The sequence below is a fragment of the Haematobia irritans genome, chromosome 5, assembly GCF_050003625.1.
Source record: "Haematobia irritans isolate KBUSLIRL chromosome 5, ASM5000362v1, whole genome shotgun sequence".
NCBI classification, from domain to species: domain Eukaryota; kingdom Metazoa; phylum Arthropoda; class Insecta; order Diptera; family Muscidae; genus Haematobia; species Haematobia irritans.
This window is the reverse complement of record NC_134401.1, coordinates 332,395-356,684: the sequence shown is the minus strand read 5'-3', so window position 1 is coordinate 356,684 and position 24,290 is coordinate 332,395. Positions and strand designations below refer to the sequence as shown.

The 24,290-nt window shown below is 34.2% G+C and overlaps 1 protein-coding gene and 2 long non-coding RNA genes across 6 annotated transcripts in view; 1 reads left to right on the top strand and 2 right to left on the bottom strand.

The window, feature by feature from the left end:
- The window catches only part of RhoGEF2 (Rho guanine nucleotide exchange factor 2), a 100,306-nt gene extending 78,716 nt beyond the window's left edge, over positions 1-21,590 (bottom strand). For 2 of the 4 annotated variants that reach the window (XM_075312302.1, XM_075312304.1), the window contains exons 1-5: positions 21,102-21,590; positions 12,870-12,936; positions 4,226-4,916; positions 2,430-2,522; positions 2,302-2,359 (exon numbers count right to left, since the gene is read on the bottom strand). In XM_075312302.1, the coding sequence (XP_075168417.1) occupies positions 2,302-2,359; positions 2,430-2,522; positions 4,226-4,916; positions 12,870-12,895 (868 nt within the window). In that variant the 5' untranslated portion in view covers positions 12,896-12,936; positions 21,102-21,590. Of the gene's footprint in view, positions 1-2,301; positions 2,360-2,429; positions 2,523-4,225; positions 4,917-12,869; positions 12,937-20,681; positions 20,792-21,101 lie in introns of all 4 variants that reach the window. The other 2 variants (XM_075312303.1, XM_075312305.1) reach the window with 2 other exon arrangements.
- A 1,552-nt stretch (positions 21,591-23,142) lies between these two features.
- Positions 23,143-23,510, top strand: LOC142237960 (uncharacterized). The gene is made up of 2 exons (XR_012722605.1): positions 23,143-23,239; positions 23,297-23,510. It is a non-coding gene; the product is annotated as an uncharacterized LOC142237960 (long non-coding RNA).
- A 155-nt stretch (positions 23,511-23,665) lies between these two features.
- Positions 23,666-24,175, bottom strand: LOC142241432 (uncharacterized). The gene is made up of 2 exons (XR_012723634.1): positions 23,944-24,175; positions 23,666-23,886 (listed from the first exon to the last, which is right to left on the bottom strand). It is a non-coding gene; the product is annotated as an uncharacterized LOC142241432 (long non-coding RNA).
- Positions 24,176-24,290: the final 115 nt, after the last annotated feature.

Here is a 24,290-nt window from a genome sequence, read left to right as displayed (position 1 = left end):
TCGCATATGTCACCAACAATGGGCCCGGATGTCATGATTGTACAATCGTCCGCATATGATACAATCTCGACGCCGTCAGCAGGGGGTGGAATCGAGGGCGAGATTAAACAGTGCCGGAGATATCACCCCACCCTGGGGAACTCCCTGTACTGTAGAACACTATAGGTAGTATACGGTACAGATGGGTGCACATAGAAACAGTTGTTGTAGACGCGTTTATTCCTCGGCCTAAATAATAGCGTTATTGAAAAAAAAAACAAAAGAAAGTGTGTGTATTGAGGTTCCTTTTGAATTTTTACACCACAGCTGATTAATTTACCCTGAAGAATCATGTAATTCTTTAGTGCCGCGACAACGAATTCGAGATTGCATATATTTAAAATAAAACAAAAATGCATAATATATATGCGTTTTTTTTAAATATTAGTTGATAACAACAGTCGAAATGTCGCAAACGAAATCACCATAACATAAACGCAAAATTACCTTCTTTGCACCTCATTTTCATAAAATGTTTCAAGAACTCCTTTGTCCAAAACAGTATTGCATATAAATTATCTCAAATAAAACAATAAATGAAGAATCATTTTATAAAAAAAAAGTCTTTGGGTTGAGTGAATTATCCGAATTTATTCTGATAATTGGTTGATAGTTTTGCTGGAAGTAGAGGATGCTGATGAGGAATGTGGTAATTCCGAAACAGCTGTACATCCAACCATTTTGCAGTCTTTAGGGCTTTGCCCAAATAAATTTGACAAGCATACTTTTCCTCTGTTGGTTAAGCTACACTTGTAGTTTAGTCAATGCATGGTTTTAAGCTGAGATCAAAAACAACAACATAAAAAGAAAGCAAAACAAAAATATCTAAAGAATTTTAGAAAACAATGTTACCCTATACCCTATCCCACTACCATAAAAATTTATAATTTGAAGTTATGATACAAAATTCAAAAAACGACTTTTCGACTAATCCACAGTTAGGGTCTAGCCAAATTGACTTTTATTAGTGACCAAAATCAACTAACCAACTTGTAAAGAGAAAAATTCGGAAAAAATATCGACTTCCCAAATTTGGACAAAGTCGAAGTTTTGATGCTCATTAAAATCCATAATTTGGAATTTATGTCTCAATTGATACGATATAAAGTTCATCATGGTCACCCATGCGACGTCTTTGAGAACTTGAATATATAATTAGAAAAGTTATTTATGTGTCACATCAAGTCTTAAATTTTTTGTATTTCTTTTATTCCCTCGTAACTCACATTCTTTCACTCATAGCCTGCGTCACATTGTCTCGTTTTAGACAATAAAACTAAAAGTTGTTTCCCCGCTTACTTTTCTTTTACGAACTTCACTGCTAAAGTTGTTGTGGTCCGATTGTTGATGTTATTAACATGCATATAGCAAATACTGTAACTCGTTCGGACTGAATCAATGCAAACAATCTGGCCCGATACGCAAGCAAATACCCCACAGTCTACAGTTAGTACGACCACAAAGACCAATTCATTTTGTATTCTGTTATTGCAAGTTTCCCTCTTCCACATTTGGACGATGATGTGTTCTGTTTAAAGATGTGTTATTCCGTTTGTTTTGTTTTGACGCCCAATGCTGATGGATTCTCCGCACCCACGTTCATGCACCCTCCTCTTCTCTCGCTATGACCATCGTATTGGTTTTACTAATTTACTTAATATTGAAATGCTCTTGCTAATTTGCATTGTACTATATTTTCTCATATTCATTTGTTTCTTAATTCGCATTTTTGATTTGTTCAAAAAATGTGTCGTTGACTTCGGTTTGTGTAAGTTCAAAATTCTTATTTCGAATTCTGTCTTATTTATATTTTTCATATTTTTCTTTTGCTCTATTTTGGTCGGCGCTTTATATCATTCAGAAATAGGAACGTATTTGGTCGTTGCATGCGGACCATAGTGGAAGAGAGTTCTTGGATATAGATGATACTATGTAAACTACATACATATATAGAACATGCATGTGTAAATGTATTGAAGATAAAAATGCTGAACAATGATTGCTCTATACAGTGCCGTTGTTCCATGTTGTTATTAGATAACTATTAATTCTGCAGAAACAAAGGAAATCGAATCTTATACAAAAAAAATCCAAAGACAATACATCCCCAAGTAAACTTGTAATGTACTTAGTATTAAGAGCCTGTTTAAGGTCAGTTATTCGCTTTACAGTATGTTCAATATCAATTTCAGTTTAAAATTTCAGATCATTTCCAAAATGACCCAAACTAAAGTGTATTCTACCAATATTAATATACAGTACCTTTTATCAAGCTGACAACTGTTGGATGCTTTTCCGAGCGAACTTCCGTACCATTAACCTGTAATTAAAAAATGATCTCCTTTTAGTAGGGTTTTAATAAAATATTACTTGGAATGGTCGTAGCGAACCTTAAGAATCATGTCACCCGCAACAAGGCCAGCTATTTGAGCGGCACCTCCTGGTTTTACGCTTTCAACAAAAACAGGATTGTCACCAGAGACCTGAATAAAACAAAAATTTCAATTTCAATAAATAAAATATTACAAACAAAACGAATTGTGCTCTAATCCCACTCTATCGAAATCGCATAGTCAAGTGAGAAGTATACACAAACGCACTATTAATTATTTCGTCTTATCAAGTTATTATCTAGTAACGATTTCTAGATGTACCTTCGCCGCAGCAAATGCGACATTTCATTAAAAAAAATGGAGATTTCGTTTTTTAAGAAACGAGCTTTCAATAATCGCAAGACACGAAAGCATACTCTTCGAAATTGTCAAAGAAATATCTTAAATCGGACAGGAAATGGGATTTGCATGCTGGCACTGCTTTTATGTGCATTAATTACATATCATGTAAACTCGCACATTGACTAATATCCCCTAAGGATGCATCAGAAGACTTTTCGAACAAACATTTTGCATTGCATAATGGATAATCCGATTCATTCTGCAACGATTTTATATGCTTTGATAAATCCATTTAGTCTTTACTCCAGATTTTCTATTTAAACATATATGTACGTATATTTTACCTTATAAGTTCCCATCGTATGTATTTTATCTAATTTGCACAGCTTGCTAGGAACTAGAAGTAGGCGCGTGACACGAAATTGTCGTGATATACGTGAATAGTGAACAAAAAAAATTTAAGCAATACATGTGAATGTGCGTGTATGGGAATGAAAAAAATATATCGTTCGTGGTCGTGAGTGAAAACAAAATTTGTTGGTGAATGTGTGTAAAAAATCGCTTCAAAATTACGATAACGATAAATTTCCTCTCACGAGGAACTTCAAGTTCACGACAAAATTCATTCTTTTACTCAATTATAGCTCCATCATTCTATTACTCAAGTAGTGAGATTTGGCAGGAATTTTCATGAAACACAAGAACTATTGTGTGACTGGAGTGAAATTTCACTGATGCACACATCTCTACTGGAAATATAACGTTTATATTCCAAATTTTATTTGGAATAAAAGTGATTCTATATTTTTAATGTTTTCCACGGATACATATAATATGAGAATTACTATGTTCAACATAATATAAAATATTTTTACATGCTTCAATTTATTTCATATCAATCTAACCGAACGTAAGAACAACCTTATGGGAGGCTGTTTATAAAGTTGACTCTAAGCCGGTGTCACACCGAATCAGGTTTATGCAATCCTTAACTTCCTTCTGAGTTACTCTTATTCCCAATGCTGTACACCATAACAAATTGTAGTGCATTTTCCGCATAACACCAGGTATCTACGATAATTTGTCGTTTAAATAGATATTGGGTATTTATCCACTGCGCCCGATGCTGATAATGATGACGACAATGACGGTATTATCGTCATAATCATGACACGATCACCTCCATTCATTGCGAATAACAACTCGTCGTATGACAACAGCAGCTACAACAACAATGGAAGAGAAACAAATTATCATTTCTGATGATTTCATTTTAGTATTCCTACGTTCCGTTAAGAAATTATAGAAATATACATTTACGTCGATGATTTAATCGCCAGTAGACACATTAGAAATGAGTAAAATTGCCGAATTTTTGATTAGAACTTGGAATCAAAGGTAAATGGGTTATATGGTTTACACAATTTTAATGCATAGACCAACGGGTGTCCAAAGTCTGTACAGTTAGAATAATTGTATGTATATGTATTTAGTTTACATTTTACACTTACCTTCATCCCATATCCATTTTCATCTTTCCGCACAGTCAAAGTCAGAAATTGAAAATTTTTGCCCGATTCACCACTTATTGGGGAAGATATTTGAATTTGAGGGCGACGCGAATTAGCAGCCATATTGACACTATTACGCTGAGCGCTACCATTCGAATTTGTCACACAACCAACTCCACCACCGCTGCCAGCACTGCTACCCCCAGCCATTATATTGCTGTTAGTATGGCTGCCGGAGAAGAAATGTGCATGATTTGTGTCTATGGGTGATGTTGGCGAATTAAGAGGTTTCCCTTTGTTTTGATAGCATAAAGGAAGTGGTGGGGTTTGTGGGGGAATTCCCGAAATAGGAGGAGGTTGAAAGTTGTTGTAGCTCAAAGCGCTTGCCAATGAAGGCGAACGCGGTATTTTTGACTTGGATGATTTGGACACCTTCGTTTTGCTGGCTTTTGTATTGTTATTCACCACAGATTTGTTCTGTTTGGGTAGTGGTAGTTCGGGTGCCAATTCAATGTTGCTGTGGTTATTATTATTTGACAGCCCAGATCCACCCGCAGGCAAAGAATTTCTTTTTCCGGATGCAAAGTTGTTATTTTGGACAGAGAGTAATGATTGATCAGTGGCTGTTGATTCCTCTGGTAAATCTTGAACTTCGTCATAGTCATGTTCTTCAGCACCAAAATCAATCAATCTGAAAATATATTGAAAATGCATTAAACAAAACTTAAAAAATAGAGAAAATGTCGAAAAAGAAGGAACGTGAAGATATATTGTAAATTAAACTACTCGGGCAGAAAAAACTGTGCTCAGCGTTTTTCTATTCCATTCGAGAATCCGATAAAAGAGAGGGAGAGAGAGAGAGAGAGATTACATTTGACAGATATCAGATAGGGAAATTGCAAGTTTTTGCTGGAGATTTTCCCCAGTAAAATCTTGCAAACCATAGAATACTTTGCCAGCAGGTTGTTGATAACAAACAAAGCACCAGTACAATGTACATGTTCCGCAACCTCAATTGGAAGTTAAAAGTCAGGAATAGTTTTTTTTTGTTTCTAATGTTTTAGAAACTGAAATTTTGAATGTGAAAATAGTTACTAGATGCCGTTCGCGTAATTTTCACTAATTTTAAACCAAGAGAGTAAAATACAATCTTACACTCTTGCTAGTTTTTACTGGAAAAGCCCTATTGTATAACTTGTTTTCATTTGGAGTTACATGATGTGTGCGTTTGTATATTTGATGAGGGCACGACGTAAATATGGAATGATTATATATTGAACCGAAATAGAGTATAAAAAAAGTTTGCTTCCATGTCATTATGAATGTAAATAAACAAGAAATTAGTTAAAAAATAGATTTTATAAAATACTTTTTTTTTTCTTTTCTCAAATGATGCCCTTTTTCGCCGAGGGAAAAAAGTTTTTCATAAAGATCATAACATTTTAAATTGTGTTTTTTGAATTGGAACAAATTTATTTGCTTGTAGATCACAACGCAATCAAAAAAAACAAAAGCACCGGAAAATCGTCGTAAATTCATTGTGAACGGTTATACACGTTGGGGAAAGGCGTTCTTGGAACCCCAAAATGATAACATCAATCTTCGCTGTATCGATTGGATTTATCAGCGTTTCCAAAACAGTACGAAAACAATATTTTATACGCTTTTCCGATGGTTTTACGAAAGCAAAATGAAAACATCGTTATTTGATTTTGATAACAGTATTCGATTTACCAAATCTATAATAAAATCGCCAAACATCCCAATTTCTCAAATCAACAGAAAAATAAAAGTATTTCACAACGAAAATCCTTGAAGCAATCTGATCTCACATTTTTTAGTACAAAACAATCTGACCTCACGTTGTGACGACATAAAAGTTCTTATTACTCATTTACGTAAATATAATGTTTTTATAAAAACTAATTATTTTGACTATTAATGATTAGCTATATACATAAGTGGTTTATTATTTAGAAAATGCATGAATCGCAATTCGAAATATGCTTTAAAACCCGCCAATAAATTGGTTAAGCAAGAGTGACCATGAGCCTTTAGAAGGAAAAAAACATTCTTGTCGAAGACCAAAACATTGTAGATAGTAATAATATTCCATTATTAGGAGCAAAATTTGTTTAAATTAAAACCATATTATTTTTCTTATCACTATGTTTGCTGGGCTATCAAGGTTGCCATGAAAATGTTGCTTGTTCTACACAAAAAACTACAATCATATTATTTTTCTATGTGTGTAGCCTTGATACAAACCAAGTCGTTTTTGCGACACACCTAATGAGATACTTACAACTTGCGAAAATAAAATATATAATGCATATTTTTTGTATCAAATGAAGGGTCTTAAAGAGTGTTATAAATCTACGAGGTTCAAATGTAACCCAGAGTTGGTTTCTGCTTCATTGTTTTAAAACTTTATTTTGTTTTAACTTAGTTGGCACAATTTGAAATACAGATCAACTGCGCCCATTGTGCAATACCTTCTCTACATTTTTTGCTATCAAAAGAAAGACCTTGAATAGTACTATAAATGCAAGTTGTTGCTTTATTGGAAAGAATATAAAATATATGGATTTTACTCTTTAAGCATTGTTGTTGTTGTTTTTTTTTTTATTACAGCTTAAAACCATACATTTATTTAAAAATAATGAAATTATTCTGCAATATCTGCTCTACATTTTTTGGTATCGGAAGAAAAGTCTTTAATGTGCTTTACAGACTATCAGTTATTCCGGACGGAATGGCGGTGTTTGTAAAGAATTTTACAGTGTGTCGGATCGATACGACTTGTCGGCGATGACTAAATAATCGGTAAATCTGTTATCGATCCCATAAACATGCAGCAGTATCGATTAAGCCTTCGGACTTAACTTATAATGTGCACAATATATGGGATATGTTCGACACGAGCACTGTCGTCCGGAATAACTGATAGTCTGTAAAGCGTATAAGTGTACTACAAATGTAAAGGGTTAGTTATGCATCCAAAAATGTAACGTAGCCGTAACATAACGGAAACGTTTATTTTGGCGAATGGTCTAATTGGAAAAACGTTCCAACAAACTGTCAAGAAAAGACAGAAAAATGGTTGAGTTTTTGTACTTAAAATGAATTTCACGAATAATATCAATTTCTCATTGTGCATTTTACGCGAAAACAATAATAGCCTTTTTATTTTCACGCTAATCACATTTTTTCTACTTCTTTTTATCGACAATTTTTTTTTGGTCAGCTGATACGCAAACGAGACGAAAATTTTTGTTTTTTTTTACAAAATGTTTACGCTTTGCTTACGTTTGGTAATCGCAAAGTGTTTATTTTATTTATTTATATTTATTTTTGCATAAATGCAACATGGTCGATCAGACCCTAAGACAGTTACAGTTACAATACAATAGCAATACTACTAGAAACACTTAAATATAAATATATATAAATAACAATTAAAAAGTATATAAATAACATTTAAAAAATATAGATATATTTTTTACTATTAAAGCCGTCATTTATTTGTACCCCGGCTTTTTTCTATACCAGGATACTAAAGGGTGATTCTTTTGAGGTTAGGATTTTCATGCATTAGTATTTGACAGATCACGTGGGATTTCAGACATGGTGTCAAAGAGAAAGATGCTCAGTATGCTTTGACATTTCATCATGAATAGACTTACGATCTGCCACAACGTCGAATTTTCAGTGAATGGGCCCTAGAAAAGTTGGCAGAAAATCCGCTTTTTTATCGACAAATTTTGTTCAGCGATGAGGCTCATTTCTGGTTGAATGGCTACGTAAATAAGCAAAATTGCCGCATTTGGAGTGAAGAGCAACCAGAAGCCGTTCAAGAACTGCCCATGCATCCCGAAAAATGCACTGTTTGGTGTGGTTTGTACGCTGGTGGAATCATTGGACCGTATTTTTTCAAAGATGCTGTTGGACGCAACGTTACGGTGAATGGCGATCGCTATCGTTCGATGCTAACAAACTTTTTGTTGCAAAAAATGGAAGAACTGAACTTGGTTGACATGTGGTTTCAACAAGATGGCGCTACATGCCACACAGCTCGCGATTCTATGGCCATTTTGAGGTAAAACTTCGGAGAACAATTCATCTCAAGAAATGGACCGGTAAGTTGGCCACCAAGATCATGCGATTTGACGCCTTTAGACTATTTTTTGTGGGGCTACGTCAAGTCTAAAGTCTACAGAAATAAGCCAGCAACTATTCCAGCTTTGGAAGACAATATTTCCGAAGAAATTCGGGCTATTCCGGCCGAAATGCTCGAAAAAGTTGCCCAAAATTGGACTTTCCGAATGGACCACCTAAGACGCAGCCGCGGTCAACATTTAAATGAAATTATCTTCAAAAAGTAAATGTCATGGACCAATCTAACGTTTCAAATAAAGAACCGATGAGATTTTGCAAATTTTATGCGTTTTTTAAAAAAAAAAAGTTATCAAGCTCTTAACAAATCACCCTTTATTTGAAGCCGTGAAATAGTATCCTGGTACGCTTACGAGCCGTTTTTGGATGCATAATCAGCACTTAGTGGTTAGATTGATAGAAAGTATTCCAGAAACGATAGTTGTCTCTCTTTTTTTTTTAATTTAATTGGCATAAATTCAACTGTACCCAATTTCACACGCGCCCAAATGTAGAGCATGTATTGCACAGTGGGTGGATGCACTATATTCTAAATACAGACATATCAATGCAATTTCCGATCAAAATTGACATTCTTGGGATACTTTTAAACGCAGATATTATACGTGGTGCCGATTTTTATTAAATATTTTATCTTCGTAATTTTCATTACTTTTCATTACTACAAATATTAACCCCACCAATAATATATGTAACATTAAAAGATTCTTAAAAATTGCGAACATGTACACATTTAGTAACAATTTATAAAATAATGAAGCTAGTTTTTAGTACCTAAATAAAATACTTTATATAACTATAATATTAATAATATTATTGTTATATAATATAATCAATGTAAATATGTATGTCTCCTTGCTTTCAGTTAAGTTAAATTTTTAATTAGTTTATAGTAAACACATATACGAGGGGTCTCTTGAATTGCTAGTTTATCCCTACATTAATATAAGACAACCCACAGGCCATTCTCGGCGCTATTGCTTTTTCTCACTTATTAACAACAGGTTTATTTGGCTTCCACCCATACATTGAAATGGCCACTACTATACTCTATACAAACTTGACATAAAAGCCGCCCACCCGTTTCTTCGTTCATAAAAATCATCTCTCTTACTCTCAATTTCAATGAATTTGTTTACTCCGGCATGGGCAAAGTTAAATAAAAAAAGCTATATATACTCAATACAGGTTTTAAAACTGCACTCGCATATCGACATACAACACCTCCTCTCTACTATCTTCTAAATGATAATAGCTAACAAGAAATTCTAAGAACTGCATTTGCCTGTGTTACCTACATATAAACGGTGCGGTGCGTATGTCCACTTCAATGTCTAATATCCACATTAGCAGTAAATTCAAGTTAATCCGCTAAACGGTGTTCCCCTTTCCCAGGAGCAAAGAACATCGGTAAGACATATTTGTCATGCCCCTCAAAGGACGGACTGTTTCTCCTACAGTCATTCTTGAGGACCGGTTGCTAAATTGAAAAATGAAAGTGTTATACAAATGTCAATTACGGTGGGGATGTAAGTCGTTCTAAAAATTGCCAACCACCGACCAGTAAAGTGTTTATACTCAAATGATTGCATTGATCGTGAATCTATATTCCGTCACTTTCTGAGTTTTTAACGAATTGTTTGTTTACTTTGATATCATATTCAGTACAAAACTTATTTTGATGCGATTTTTGGAAGTTGTTACAAAAAGCGTCGTAATTTTATTTTTCGCTTATTGTATTTTAGCAGATTCAGGAAGATTTTCCCCGAGTTTTTGTAGAACAGCATATTAGGGCTTTTGGACAATAATGCCTAAATTTCTTTAGCTATAAGTTCCTCTTCTTGCTAAAGAACAAATTCGACAATAGTCGAATTTTCTAAACCTTCAATATTTTGAGCTACTGTTTATTATTGAACAATCTTTTTTAATAATAATGCAACAATTTTAAAAATCTTTGAGGAAGAAGTATAATTTTAAATATTATAACTTTATAGTTTTCTAAAAGAAAAAATCGTAGCAATAATTGAACTGATTTATTTCCTTTTCGATTCAACAAATATGAGACAAAGTGGAGAATAATTACATGACACACAACAAGACCAACCTTCCAACAAGCATCTGTGTATTGCAATTTAACATATGTGACATTTAATTGGCATTCAAATACAGGCATGCACAAAGGCATTTCGGGTCCAGTACACCCTCTTTAATTCTCCCACACCATGAATATTCCATACTTTCGTTACATTTATTATTACATCATCAGATTCGGTCGGATCGCATATGAATTGACAAAACAATGTAACCTTGGGCGATTAGACAAACAGGAACCTCGAATATTCGTATAATTTGAAATAAAACCTAAAATAACGTTATTTTCAATTTATTTTTCGACGATATAAAACCACTAATGCATAGTGTTTTTTGGCAGTTTTTTCACCACAAAGTTGCCTCTTTTTAAGAAAAACTATTTTTTTTGGAATTCGTTCCACATGTTCAATTCGTCCCATAAAGTTAAATTCGTTCCAAAAAATTGAATTTTGTTTAGCCGAGACACGAACCACAAATTTAACTCACACCCTTATTTTCAAGAAATTTAACTTCGTTGCAGTCTAAGCAATTAATTTACAAAGGTATATTATGATAAACAAAAAAACTTCACAGTTGAGGTATTAATGAGGTATTCTCGAGGAATCACCCGATTACAATTTTTTCACTAATGGTAGAATTTTTATTGTCAGTTGTTGCTTATCATTTAATATATTTTATTAATTATATTGGCGTAACTAGGGAGAGTTTTGGTGTTTGCAATCTCCCCTTGCCAAACACTATGAAGTTTATGTCTTGAAACTATGATTCTATATCATTGTATTAAATATTATAAATGCTTATATTAAATATTCAAAAACAATAAATATTCAATTTGCTTTAAACTGATGATGGTCCTCATGACAGAAGAATTACTTTTTTTATTCTAAACAATCGGCACTATTGAAAACAAAATTAAGAATAAAATAATTAATATGTTTTGGAATATGTATCAATATGACTGATATTGCGTTTGTATTTCCTTTGCAAGGAAATACATCACCACTGCGAGGAAATACATCACTGTAACTAGTCGATGAAAATCATGAACTTTGTACGTGTCCTTTTGTACATTGCTCTCCAAGAATCAATTTTCCATAAATACCTAGTGGTTGAGAATTGATGGGATTTGCCTATTATTACAGTATCTTTATACAAACGGTTTCTAAATCCACATCTAACTAAACCTATCAATTCGCTGCCGGGTATTTTCCATCACAACAAAAAAAAAACGATATTTTATAAAAGAGTCCTTTCAAACATTTTTATCGCTTTAATTATTGTTTTATACATTTTATATTCTTATGTTTACTAGACCGTCCACCCTTTGGAAGCAACTATATCAAAACCTTTCCTATTTGTCGTTATAGCCATTTTCGTGACCGTGCCAAAAGATGATTTCACACATTCTCTTTAAAATTTTGTAAAAGTCAATACCAAAAGTAGCAGCGGTCTTATTAATTACGCTATAAACACATGTGTCTATGTGTTTATGCCAATAAATATAAATATGGGTGTGTTAGTGAAAAATAAATAAATTTCACTTTGATTTCGTCTTTCAACTGCCCGCTTTGGAATTATGTATTTGCTAACCAGCAGCAATAAAAGTTAAGTGAAAAAGAAAAACAATATTTCTGTAGTCGCAAATCGAATAACAAATTCTTCGTTTAAGCGTTTAAGCATAGAAATACAGCTACACTCGCATATAACATTCATGTGTGTATACATGTACCATACATGTTTCCTATTTCAATTAATTGACTTTACAGCAAAACACAAAAGGAGGCGACGAGCCCTCTAACCGCCAGTTTTTCACCCAAACTTGAAATTTTACTTTTGAAATCAAATTCGCAAGGACAATACTCACTTGACACATGGACGCATGCCTTAAATTGTATCAAATGAATCTGAAGCCCTTTTCGGGTTACAGTATGAGCAACAAACTAACATTCAGAAAAATGCCGTTTGTTAAGCCAAATGATGTCATCGATGTGAGACCACAAGAACGAGGGACCACAAATGCACCAATGCTAACATTGGCATAAACAAAAACGCAAATGGAGAAAACTCATTGGAAATAATGCTGAAAAACACCCCCATAACATTAACGCAGAGATCAACAGAAGAAGAAACTTGTATGCAAGGCTATTATTATATTCCATGAACGGAGTTTTTAGCACACAATAACTGAAGTATGCGTCATGTCATGCCAAATTATCCTGAAGTGATCCCATGCAGGATACTCTTCATCAGTCACAAATGTTACTGACTTTTTGGTGATAAATTTTTGTAGGCAAGCATTTATTGTGAATTATTATCTTCTACATATTTTAAACAATCAATACATCGAAATACTGTGAAACAATTTCAGAATTCTTACCTCTTTGTGATTGATGGGTCTTCCATAAGTCCAGAACCGTAGTATTGATCTCTATTTTTCGACAATTCTATAGACAGCGGCATAATTTAAAGAAAAAGAAAGAAACAAGAAAATTATACATTAAACCTCGTTATGAAGTTTCAAATATTTTTAGTGTATATAACGATACAAAAATACATATATACAAAATAATTTTCCCCGAAAATTTATAATTTTTATTATAGTTATAGTTAGTGGTTTTTTTTATGAATCCTGTTATTCAAATAGTAGGAATCCAAATTGAATTTTCGGATAATTGAAAAGTCGAAGCTATCACAAAATTCGACTTATCAAGTTTTTAAATTTTTCGAATCGACTTTTAAGAAAAATCTCGAAAAATCGGAAGGAGAATGTGTCCAGGATCTTTTCATGTTGACTAGTGATCAAAAAGTCGAATTTTGCGATGTTAAAAACGAACTTTTCAAAGATCGCAAAGGCTTTTTGATCTCATTAAAATTGATTAAGGTAACATAACAGTAGGTTTTAGCTATTGTCTTAATATTTTATTGGTTATGTTTGCAGTTTTGGTATAATGTCAGTGTATGCAAGAATATTTATGTAAAAAATTAGAACGTTTCATTGTTTGTACAATTAAAAAAGTAATTAGGATCCATGGAAGTCTTAATCTATTTTACCTTCTCGCGTCAGTGACTTTTATTTATTTATTTATTCATTTAATCAACTAACGCCTCTATGGACTAAATGTTGATAGATTTAATATAATTCAAAGCAAATTGCTTAACACTAACTCTTAACCTAACCTAGCGTACAATCTTTTAATAATATGTAAATTTGAATTAAAATTAGTAAAAAAACAGTAGGAGATAAATTGTCAGTATCGGAGCCCAACAAAGTACTAAATCAAACGTTCGAGAAATGTAATAAGAGTTTACGCTTAAATGAATAAGGGCTAGCTGAGAATTTTTTTAGATTGTGAGGCAGCGAATTCCATAACCTTGCCGCACGCACTGAGAAAGAACGTTCAAGCACTACATGGGAGAAATGTTCAATAAGAACCTGACTGTTTCTACTAGAATTCAAGAAAGTAATAGAATTAAAAAGATACAAAGGAAGACCATACTTGACCACACAGAAGAAAAAATAAATACACCTAAATCGCAAGAAGTTGTTAAACGAACAACCTAAAAGACGAGAAGCATACATTTCATAATTATCACGAGCATTCCTGCCATATATTTTCGATATTTATCTCTTTGACCCCCATTTTCATAAAGCTCCGTTAATGTTCCGTTAACTAACCAACTTTTAAACCGTATTATGGACGAAGCTGTCATCTTGCATATATATTCCATATGCCAGTTAGGAACTTAACTGACGAGAATTGTTCAGTTATCTTTCACTGTAGAGAAGATATTTGCAATTTACTTTCTGTTAACTGGCAGTTAAAGCCTAACGGAGCTACATGAAAATGGCCGTGAGTGTAATTTTCTCTTAACGTAAATTCATTTGGATTATTTATTTGAATTTTTTCATGCCAAAAAACTGATTTTGTGAAATTAATTGTATATTTGCACAAATTCACTTTGGACGATTTCTTTCTTAAAAAACGATGCAGATTAAGCGACCAACAATTTTTATTATTAGGTTTAGGTCAAATATTGCAGCATAGTTTATAAATTCCTATTTCTGTCTAGAAAATCTGGTTAATTTTTCCTAGCATAGTAATGAACACGTGTGTAAAAATAAACTGCAATGTTAGTAGTGTTGTTCTGAATTTGAATATGATATGATTAATACATTAAATTTTGCGTTTTGTGCAATTTTTTTACAATTAATTGTTCTTTCGATTAATTATATTTCAAATATCGGTGATGTTTTTATTATGAATTCCATCATATATTATTTCCATAAATATAGGTATGATTTCTCATCCTCCGATTTGTACTTAACCGGTTAGTATTTTTTTATTCGATTAGTTGTATTATATAAATTGAGAATCTGGCCCATAATTATTCACATACCAAAATTATTAAGTCTACTGAAACATTTACAACCGGCCACTCCATTCTATATTCAAGGCCATATTCTCCCAACTTCCACAACAATTAAAACATAATCAACCCTTCCTCCAGTCGGTCTTACAAACCGGGGTTGACACAAGACTCTCCTCATCCAGACTACTGTCTTTGCCCACGTCAACATTAGGTTAGGTTATGTTAGTTCACCACTGTGGTATCACGATGGACTGAATAGTCAGTACTCGATTGTCAGGACTGAACAATTACAAAATCATTGATTAAGATGTGGCAAGCATATTCACGCTTGCAGTTCTATCAAAAGAGATATGGTATCGTCTTCTTATCGAAGTTTACAATCTTTCTTTATTTGATAACATTTGCAGTAGTAATTTAGCACCTACAACATTTCATCGTTATTTACTTGTTATGGCGCTACAAATTATAATTTATGCTAAGGCTACTCACGTTATTTAATATCATTACTTAATTCTTAGTCTTAGTTAAGGTAGTTTCACGGTGAAATTAAAAAAATTGGAACGAAAGAATATGTGAAGTACATAACAGGTTGACTGATAAGTCCGCGGTCTAACAAAGAAAAACACATTTTTTTTGTCAAAATTCGTTTTTATTATTCAATATAGTTCCCTTCAAGAGCGATACAACGATAACGACCTTCCAATTTTTTGATACCATTTTGGTAGTACTCCTTCGGTTTTGCCTCAAAATAGGCCTCAGTTTCGGCGATCACCTCTTCATTTTTTCCCTGCGAACATCCTTTTGAGGTCTGAGAACAAGAAAAAGTCGCTGGGGGCCAGATCTGGAGAATACGGTGGGTGTGGAAGCAATTCGAAGCCCAATTCATGAATTTTTGGCATCGTTCTCAATGACTTGAGGCACGGTGCGTTGTCTTGGTCGAACAACACTTTTTTCTTCTTCATATGGGGTCGTTTTGCCGCGATTTCGACCATCAATCGCTCCAATAACGCCATATAATAGTCACTGTTGATAGTTTTTCCCTTCTCAAGAAACTTCTTCTCTTCTCAAGAACAAGAAAAAGTCGCTGAGGGCCAGATCTGGAGAATACGGAGGGTGGGCAAGCAATTCGAAGCCCAATTTATGAATTTTTGCATTCGTTCTCAATGACTTGTGTCACGGTGCGTTGATTTGGTTGAACAACACTTTTTTCTTCTTTATATGGGGCCGCTTTGCCGCGATTTCGACCTTCAAACGCTCCAATAACGCCATATAATAGTCACTGTTGATGGTTTTCCCCTTCTCAAGATAATCGATAAAAATTATTCCATGCGAATCCCAAAAAATAGAGGCCATTACTTTGCCAGCTGACTTTTGAGTCTTTCCACGCTTCGAAGACGGTTCACCGGTCGCTGTCCACTCAGCCGACTGTCGATTGGACTCAGGAGTGTAGTGATGGAGCCATGTTTCATCCATTGTCACATATCGACGGAAAAACTCGGGTGTATTACGAGTTAACAGCTGCAAACACCGCTCAGAATCAACACGTTGTTGTTTTGTGTGAGCTCGCGCGGCACCCATTTTGCACAGAGCTTCCGCATATCCAAATATTGACGATTGATATGACCGACACGTTCCTTTGATATCTTTAAGGCCTCTGCTATCTCGATCAACTTTTACGGTTTTACGGTCATTCAAAATCATTTTGTGGATTTTTTGATGTTTTCGTCGGTAACTACCTCTTTCGGGCGTCCACTGCGTTCACCGTCCTCCGTGCTCATTTCACCACGCTTCAATTTTACATACCAATCAATTATTGTTGATTTCCCTGGGGCAGAGTCCGGAAACTCATTATCAAAAGCCATGTTTTTGCTTCCACCGTATTTTTCCCTTCAGAAAACAGTATTTTATCAAAATACGAAATTCCTTTTTTCCATTTTTTTCACAATAACAAAAGTTGCTTTACAAAAGACGCTCTATCTCACAAACTAATTGACTTACAGACGTCAAATTATGACACGAATCATTTGAAGGTTGGTACTATATAAAAATATAATGCATTTAATACTAGCGACGCCATCTATGTGTCAGACCGGGGACTTATCAGCCAACATGTTAATTGGAAGATGTTGAGATTTCTTATTTCAATTGTTATTATTTTCTGTAGAAGTTACTTTGCAGGCCAAAATTTTAGAATATTTCCTATATAATTAGCTAACGGATCCGTTAAACGGAAAATATTTACTGTCCATATCATAATTAAAGGCGACATTTAAACTGAGTTGCATCACAAATTAGTTCGAAATATCTAAACCATTGCCGAACATTTTTATTGGAACAACTTACGTGATAAGATATCTGTTGTGTATAAAACTTTGAAAAGATATTAGCTTAAATTGGATTATGCAATTTTTTCTTAATTCAATGAAAATAAATGAATTTCAAGTCAATTCGATTAAACTTTATGTATGATATTCATTTTCGAACCAAGGATATGTTCTTTCTGAATATCAAATGATACATACTATACATAGGTGGGAGAGTCAGAATGGTGTAATGGTTAGTATGTCTGCCTTGCAAAGGGTGGTGAGATCATTTACAGTTTTGACCGAACACCAAAAATTTTTCAGCGATGGCTTATCTCCTCTCAGAAATACTGGTGACATTTCTTTGTGGTTTCACGGATTGTTTGACAAGTCGATGGGAGCCACCGCCTTGCATACACAAGGTCGTGGGTTCGATTCCTGCTTCGACCGAACACCAAAAAGTTTTTCAGCGGTGGATTATCCCACCTCAGTAATGCTGGTGACATTACTGAGGATTTCAAAGCTTCTCTAAGTGGTTTCATTGCAATGTGGAACGCCGTTCGGACTCGGCTATAAAAAGGAGGTCCCTTGTCATTGAGCTTAACATGGAATCGGGCAGCACTCAGTGATAAGAGAGAAGTTCACCAATGTGGTATCACAATGGACTGAATAGTCTAAGTTAGCCTGATACATCGGGCTGCCACCTAACCTAACCTTGACAAGTCGATGTGACTCGACTAAAAGCAGAAGGTACCTTGACATTGAGTGTAACATAGCACTCATTGATAAAAGGGAAGTTAACCACCTATCTTCTATCACAGTAGATTGAATAATCTAATTGAGCCTATAATATCAATTTGTAAGCGGGATATTGAGTAATAAAATTATTGTTGTAAAGCAAAAAAAAAAATATTCATCAAACCAAATTTAATCCGTTATTACATAACGATCAAATTATAGAACAATCGGTCTATGTTATAAAACCAGGGTTTTGACCAAAGGAAATCTTGACAGAATTTACATGCACACTTCACGTAAGGATTCTAGAAGAAGTCGTAGCTTTTCAAGTTGGTAAATTTCTCCAAAGTGTTTTATTTGAGCTGTAGTAAATGTGCTGCAGTTGTTCCTAATACTGATGGTTTCATTTTTACATAGTGGACATTTTTCTGCTCTTGAACGGTTAAAAATATAACGGGGGGTTAGATAGATATGTCCTAATTGTAGTCTTGTGTAGTTTTGAATAGATGGGCGTGAGTTTTCAGCAGGATAAGCTATTTATTTGTCAGGGTTAAATATATTCTAATGGTGGCTGTAGTTGTTCGCCCACTTCATGTTATTTTTTTGAATCATTCGAATGGTATGTATCATTTTTGTTTGAGGTTGTACAATTGAAGACTACAGCGGAGTTAGACAAATTTGCTGCTTCATCCGTTTGGGTATTGCCTAATATTCCACAGTGGCTATGTATCTACTAGAGGAACAAATCTACATTAGCAAAAGTTATTATTTTTTGAGGGTAGGAAAAGAGGTTTTAAAGATTTGTGTCTTTGGTAAAAATAGTACATTATAAGAGAAAGTATTAAGTAAAAATTTTGTCGGAATAGCGCAGTTTTCGAGATATCGACCCTTGAAAATTGGGGTATAGGCGGCCGGCCATCGGTCGGGGTTTGAGACTTTTTCCTATGTCCAAAGTGGGCTAACGCTAACCCGAAGTGGATAGGTTTGAGACTTTCTGCTATGGACAGGGGGTTTGATACTTTCTCCTACGGACAGAGTCCAAAGTGGGCTATTACTTTTAGGATTGTTATGTGCGATAGATACCACATTCAATACACATACATGATAATGAAAACTTTAGGGGCCCTCACAAAATAGGTCTTTCCGACAAAAAGTGGTATACAGTCGACTCTCGATAATTTGAAACTCAAGGGACAAGAGAAAAAGTTCAAATTACCAAGTGTTTCAAAATAATAAATTCAAATTATCGAGAGAGAGAGAGTTTTACTTCATATTTTTATATTTTCTTCTGAGTTAGCGATCTATCATTATCTAATGAATTTTCTATTGTTATGAGTGCTGATTAGAATTAGTCACTTGTGTCAGTTCTAAGGGCGTAGGTTATTAATATAATGCCCGCCTTGCATACACAAGGTCGTGGGTTCGATACCTGCTTCGACCAAACACCAAAAAGTTTTTCAGCGGTGGATTATCCCACCTCAGTAATGCTGGTGACATTTCTGAGGGTTTCGAAGCTACTCTAAGTGGTTTCACTGCAATGTGGAAAGCCGTTCGGACTCGGCTATAAAAAGGAGGTGCCTTGTCATTGAGCGTAACATGGAATCGGGCAGCACTCAGTAATAAGAGGGAAGTTCACCAATGTGGTATCACCATGGACTGAATAGACTAAGTGAGCCTGATACATCGGGCTGCCACCTAACCTAACCTTGCCTCTTCATTTTCCTCCATGTTTTTGTCCAAATCTAAAAGTTCAGCATCGGTAAGAACTCCATAAACACAGATGTCAGTATCAAATTGAACAAAATCCTCATAAGTTAAATCTCCACAGTTAGGTAAGAAGTCTCGAAAATATTGATAGTTCTGATAACTATGGCTCATTATCTGTTTGTCTAAACCCGCACTTTTTGAAACAGTTTGTAAGAGTCTTAGGGTTGACATTTTTCCAGGCCTTATCGAGCATCGCTACTGCGGCTAAAATAGCTATATTCACCTTTTCATTCTTTTAATGCTATCCAGCACAAGAGAAACAATTTCTCTGTGGTAGAGAGTTCTAAAATTCTGGATAATGCATTGGTCTAATGGTTGTATATTTGATGTCGTGCTGGGTGGAAAAAATATCAATATCACATGATCTAAGGGGGGTGGTGAGTTAGTTATTATGCACGCTGCAGTTAAAAACAATAAGATTTTGCGTTTTTTCTTGTTCATGTCATCTTTAACAGAGGAATCACCGACTTCAAAATAAAGAGAGTAAAATAACAAAAATTCAAATTATAGAATGTTGGCTAGAAAGATGCCATTCCTACGGCTTCAAATTTGTTTTTTTCAATTTATCGAGTTTTTTCAAGGAGCCGGTAAAAGACTTCAAATAATCAAGAGATTCAAATTAACGAGTGTCAACTTATCGAGAGTCGACTGTATTACATTTTGTGTTTAGAATCGAAAAGTTGGTCGAAAATTGGACAAATCGGACCACTTGTACTAAAGTAGATTTAAGCCAATTATTTTCGTGACTTTGCATTTGCTGTTTCATCAGCGTGATTAACGAAAATCCGTTCATTTATTTATTTACTTTTTTTTTTGCACTTCTAGTTTTAATTTTAGAAATTATTTATTCTTTCAATAATATTTTTTGCACTTTCTTTTATTTTTATATAAGTGGCATGATGTAGTTGTTTATTCTATATACTACAATATTTTAATCATTATATAGTGTTCGCATTATTTTTGATTGATATCTATTTAGTATTATTATTGGCCTTAAATAATATAATTACCTATTTAAATGATCATTTCGATACTAATTCAATGATCCAGTTATTTTGCAAGTTATTTTATGTACACACCTAACTCACAAAACAACCATATGGTAACACCAATAAGAAAACTGGAGAATGGGAGAGCACGAGCAAAAGAGAATACAATGAGATTTGAATTAGGAATTAGGAAGAAATCTAAAAACAATATGCACCAATTTTTTCGAAGATCTTACTAAGATATAGTTGCAAAATTGCAATATATATTACTTTTGGTAAAACTTTATGTCTCCTTGTTTAATATTAAAAGAAACATAGGATTTTGCAACACTTTGTTGCCGCACCTACAAAAACCAAGATCCCACTCTCTCTTTCAAGAATTTTATGACATTTTCGATATAATATACTTGTAGTAATCGAAAGGGCGGTGGGGGTGATTACCTCAAAAAGGGAACAATGACTGACGGACCTTATCTCTTTACATGATGTTACACACAATATATTCGATTTCTTTTTTTCTTTTTGTCTTGTTCAAAACTTCACTTGCATTCTCTTTAAGAAATACAGTTTTGCAACTTTCTATATTTTCTATTTATTTATTTTTGTTTGCTTATTATCAAAAATACTTCAACATCCAACAAGTGGCGGCCATATTGCCTTTTAATATTCGCTGAGATCACTTTTTCACTTTTTTTCTTACACGACGAACGATCAAACACGAACAATTTTGACTTGCTTTCTTTCCAAATTTCTCATAAAGTTCCTTTATTGCTATATTTAACGAACTTTGCCACAAAATGGACGCGGATTATTAGTTTTGGTAGCACACGGATTGTGTTTTAATAACAAATAATTTTATTTCTCGAATCGATAAATTAAAAACTCGCGTTCCTCTTCCGTTTTCACATTGCCAGCTGCTGACTTATCACTCACTATTCCAATGCTCGAAATTTCAGTAAATATACATTTTTCATTCTTTTTGTTTGACGTTCGCAAATATAAATGTGGCAACGCATGGATATTAGAGCCAGTGTTACCATATTCCACATTAATGGCAAATTTGCGAAATCAAATTTGAAAAATCAAGCAATGATAACTTGTCACTTTTTTATCGTCAAAACCATTCGCAACATAAATTCGACCAGCATTACAAAATACTTGCCTTCAACACATTCTTTAACATGTTCGCCAATATATTGAATAACTGATAGTCTGTAAAGCGCATTACTGTTTTAAGAACAATACGATTTATTGGCCACGAAGGCTGACTGTATTGTTAAATAAATGAAATGAAATAATGTTTGGCGAACATGCCCTTACACGTGATGATTTGTGCCTCCCAACCAGAAAAAATCAAAGTCGTTTTGATTTTATGCCAACACGTCTCCGCAACACGCGAACATGGCCTTGTACTAGCGGATTTGTCACCACAACGTGTTGTGTCGCAGGGTTTATCTGAACATATATGGTCCCCTTTATGCCGTCGAACATTACTTATAGTGTGACCAACATCTGGGATATGTTTGACACTGAACAAACTTATAGTCTAGACGGCGCATAAGTGTGTAAATATAACCATGGCGATAGGCGGTAGGCGAACACTTATTTACGTGTATTTGTTATGGGAAGCCCAAAATCCGCGACGGAATACCGTAACGGCTAGCGGCGTGTCGCTAAATTAAAACTTATTCTAACTCCTTGGCGAAAACTTGTATAGTGTTGCCATCGCTTATCAATTTTTTTAACTCGACACTAGGAATTGCTGTTGCCTGGACACGTGTAGATTATTTTTTCTTGAAATAACTCAACAAATAACAAGCCATTGTATGTTTTTATTCAACTTCATTGTTTAATATTGTCAAAGCATGCTGTATTGACAACCAAAACGCTTTGAAACGTGAAAAAGGGAATTATTCGCCGTCAAGCTTATTGTATTTGCCGTTGCGGCAAAAATGTTTCGCCTACCGCCATGGTTATATTTACACACTAACCCTGCCAACATTTTTTGAATTTGGGGACTCTTTTGAGAATCCCCACTACGTCGAAAACAATCATATACGACATCAAAAACTCGTCGGAAAAGCGCCGTCACTATTGAGAAGTTGTACCACGCCAAGTTACTACAAAATTGTTTCGCATGAGTGCAATTATTAGGTGCCTTTATAGATCAATTTAGAACGACGCCAATAAGGGACCCTCCAAATAATCAGAAAAAGTGCATTTTAAGATAGTTGTAAAAGAATCATTGTGGTCGAGTAAAACACGTTTGTTTAGATATTTATTAATTTGATTAAACATTTACAAATTCTTAAAAATATAACATTTATACCACTATCACATCCCTGCCAGCATTTCAAAGTTCCATTTCAACCTCATCGTTACCACAGACTCGTAAATGTCACTTCGACCATCATGAAAAGGTACATCAAAAAGTACATGCAAGTAATTTGCCATCCCTACTGTTAAAAAAGCCATTTTTTTTGTGAAACGCCAAGCGCAACCAGCTTGTTATATTTTAATTAAATAAAAACGAAAATAAAGTTCTGAAAACATAGATTATACGCTTAAAATTGTGAAAGGTATATTGGTGAACAATTTGGTGATTTTCCAAATGGAATAAAGTGATTGTTTTTCAGATATTTTACAGACACGCTGCCTCCATGGAATAAAAACACTGGTTGATAGACGCAGCAACATGTAACTCGCTACTTGTAACTCAACATCATCATTAATGCCAAAAATTATGTTAAATGTAATGTGATAGTAGTATAAATGTTATATTTTTAAGAATTTGTAAATGTTTAATCAAATTAATAAATATCTAAACAAACGTGTTTTACTCGACCACAATGATTCTTTTACAACTATCTTAAAATGCACTTTTTCTGATTGTTTGGAGGCTCCCTTATTGGCGTCGTTCTAAATTGATCTATAAAGGCACCTAATAATTGCACTCATGCGAAACATTTTTGTAGTAACTTGGCGTGGTACAACTTCTCAATAGTGACGGCGCTTTTCCGACGAGTTTTTGATGTCGTATATGATTGTTTTCGACGTAGTGGGGATTCTCAAAAGAGTCCCCAAATTCAAAAAATGTTGGCAGGGATTACATTTAACATAATTTTTGGCATTAATGATGATGTTGAGTTACAAGTAGCGAGTTACATGTTGCTGCGTCTATCAACCAGTGTTTTTATTCCATGGAGGCAGCGTGTCTGTAAAATATCTGAAAAACAATCACTTTATTCCATTTGGAAAATCACCAAATTGTTCACCAATATACCTTTCACAATTTTAAGCGTATAATCTATGTTTTCAGAACTTTATTTTCGTTTTTATTTAATTAAAATATAACAAGCTGGTTGCGCTTGGCGTTTCACAAAAAAAAATGGCTTTTTTAACAGTAGGGATGGCAAATTACTTGCATGTACTTTTTGATGTACCTTTTCATGATGGTTGAAGTGACATTTACGAGTCTGTGGTAACGATGAGGTTGAAATGGAACTTTGAAATGCTGGCAGGGAACGATTAGGTCATTCCACAAGTAACTGTTGTTTATGCTGCATTGTACTTGGCAACTCTGCTAAGAAAAACCGTGGAATGACAGAAAAAACAATAGTCCGCAAAATA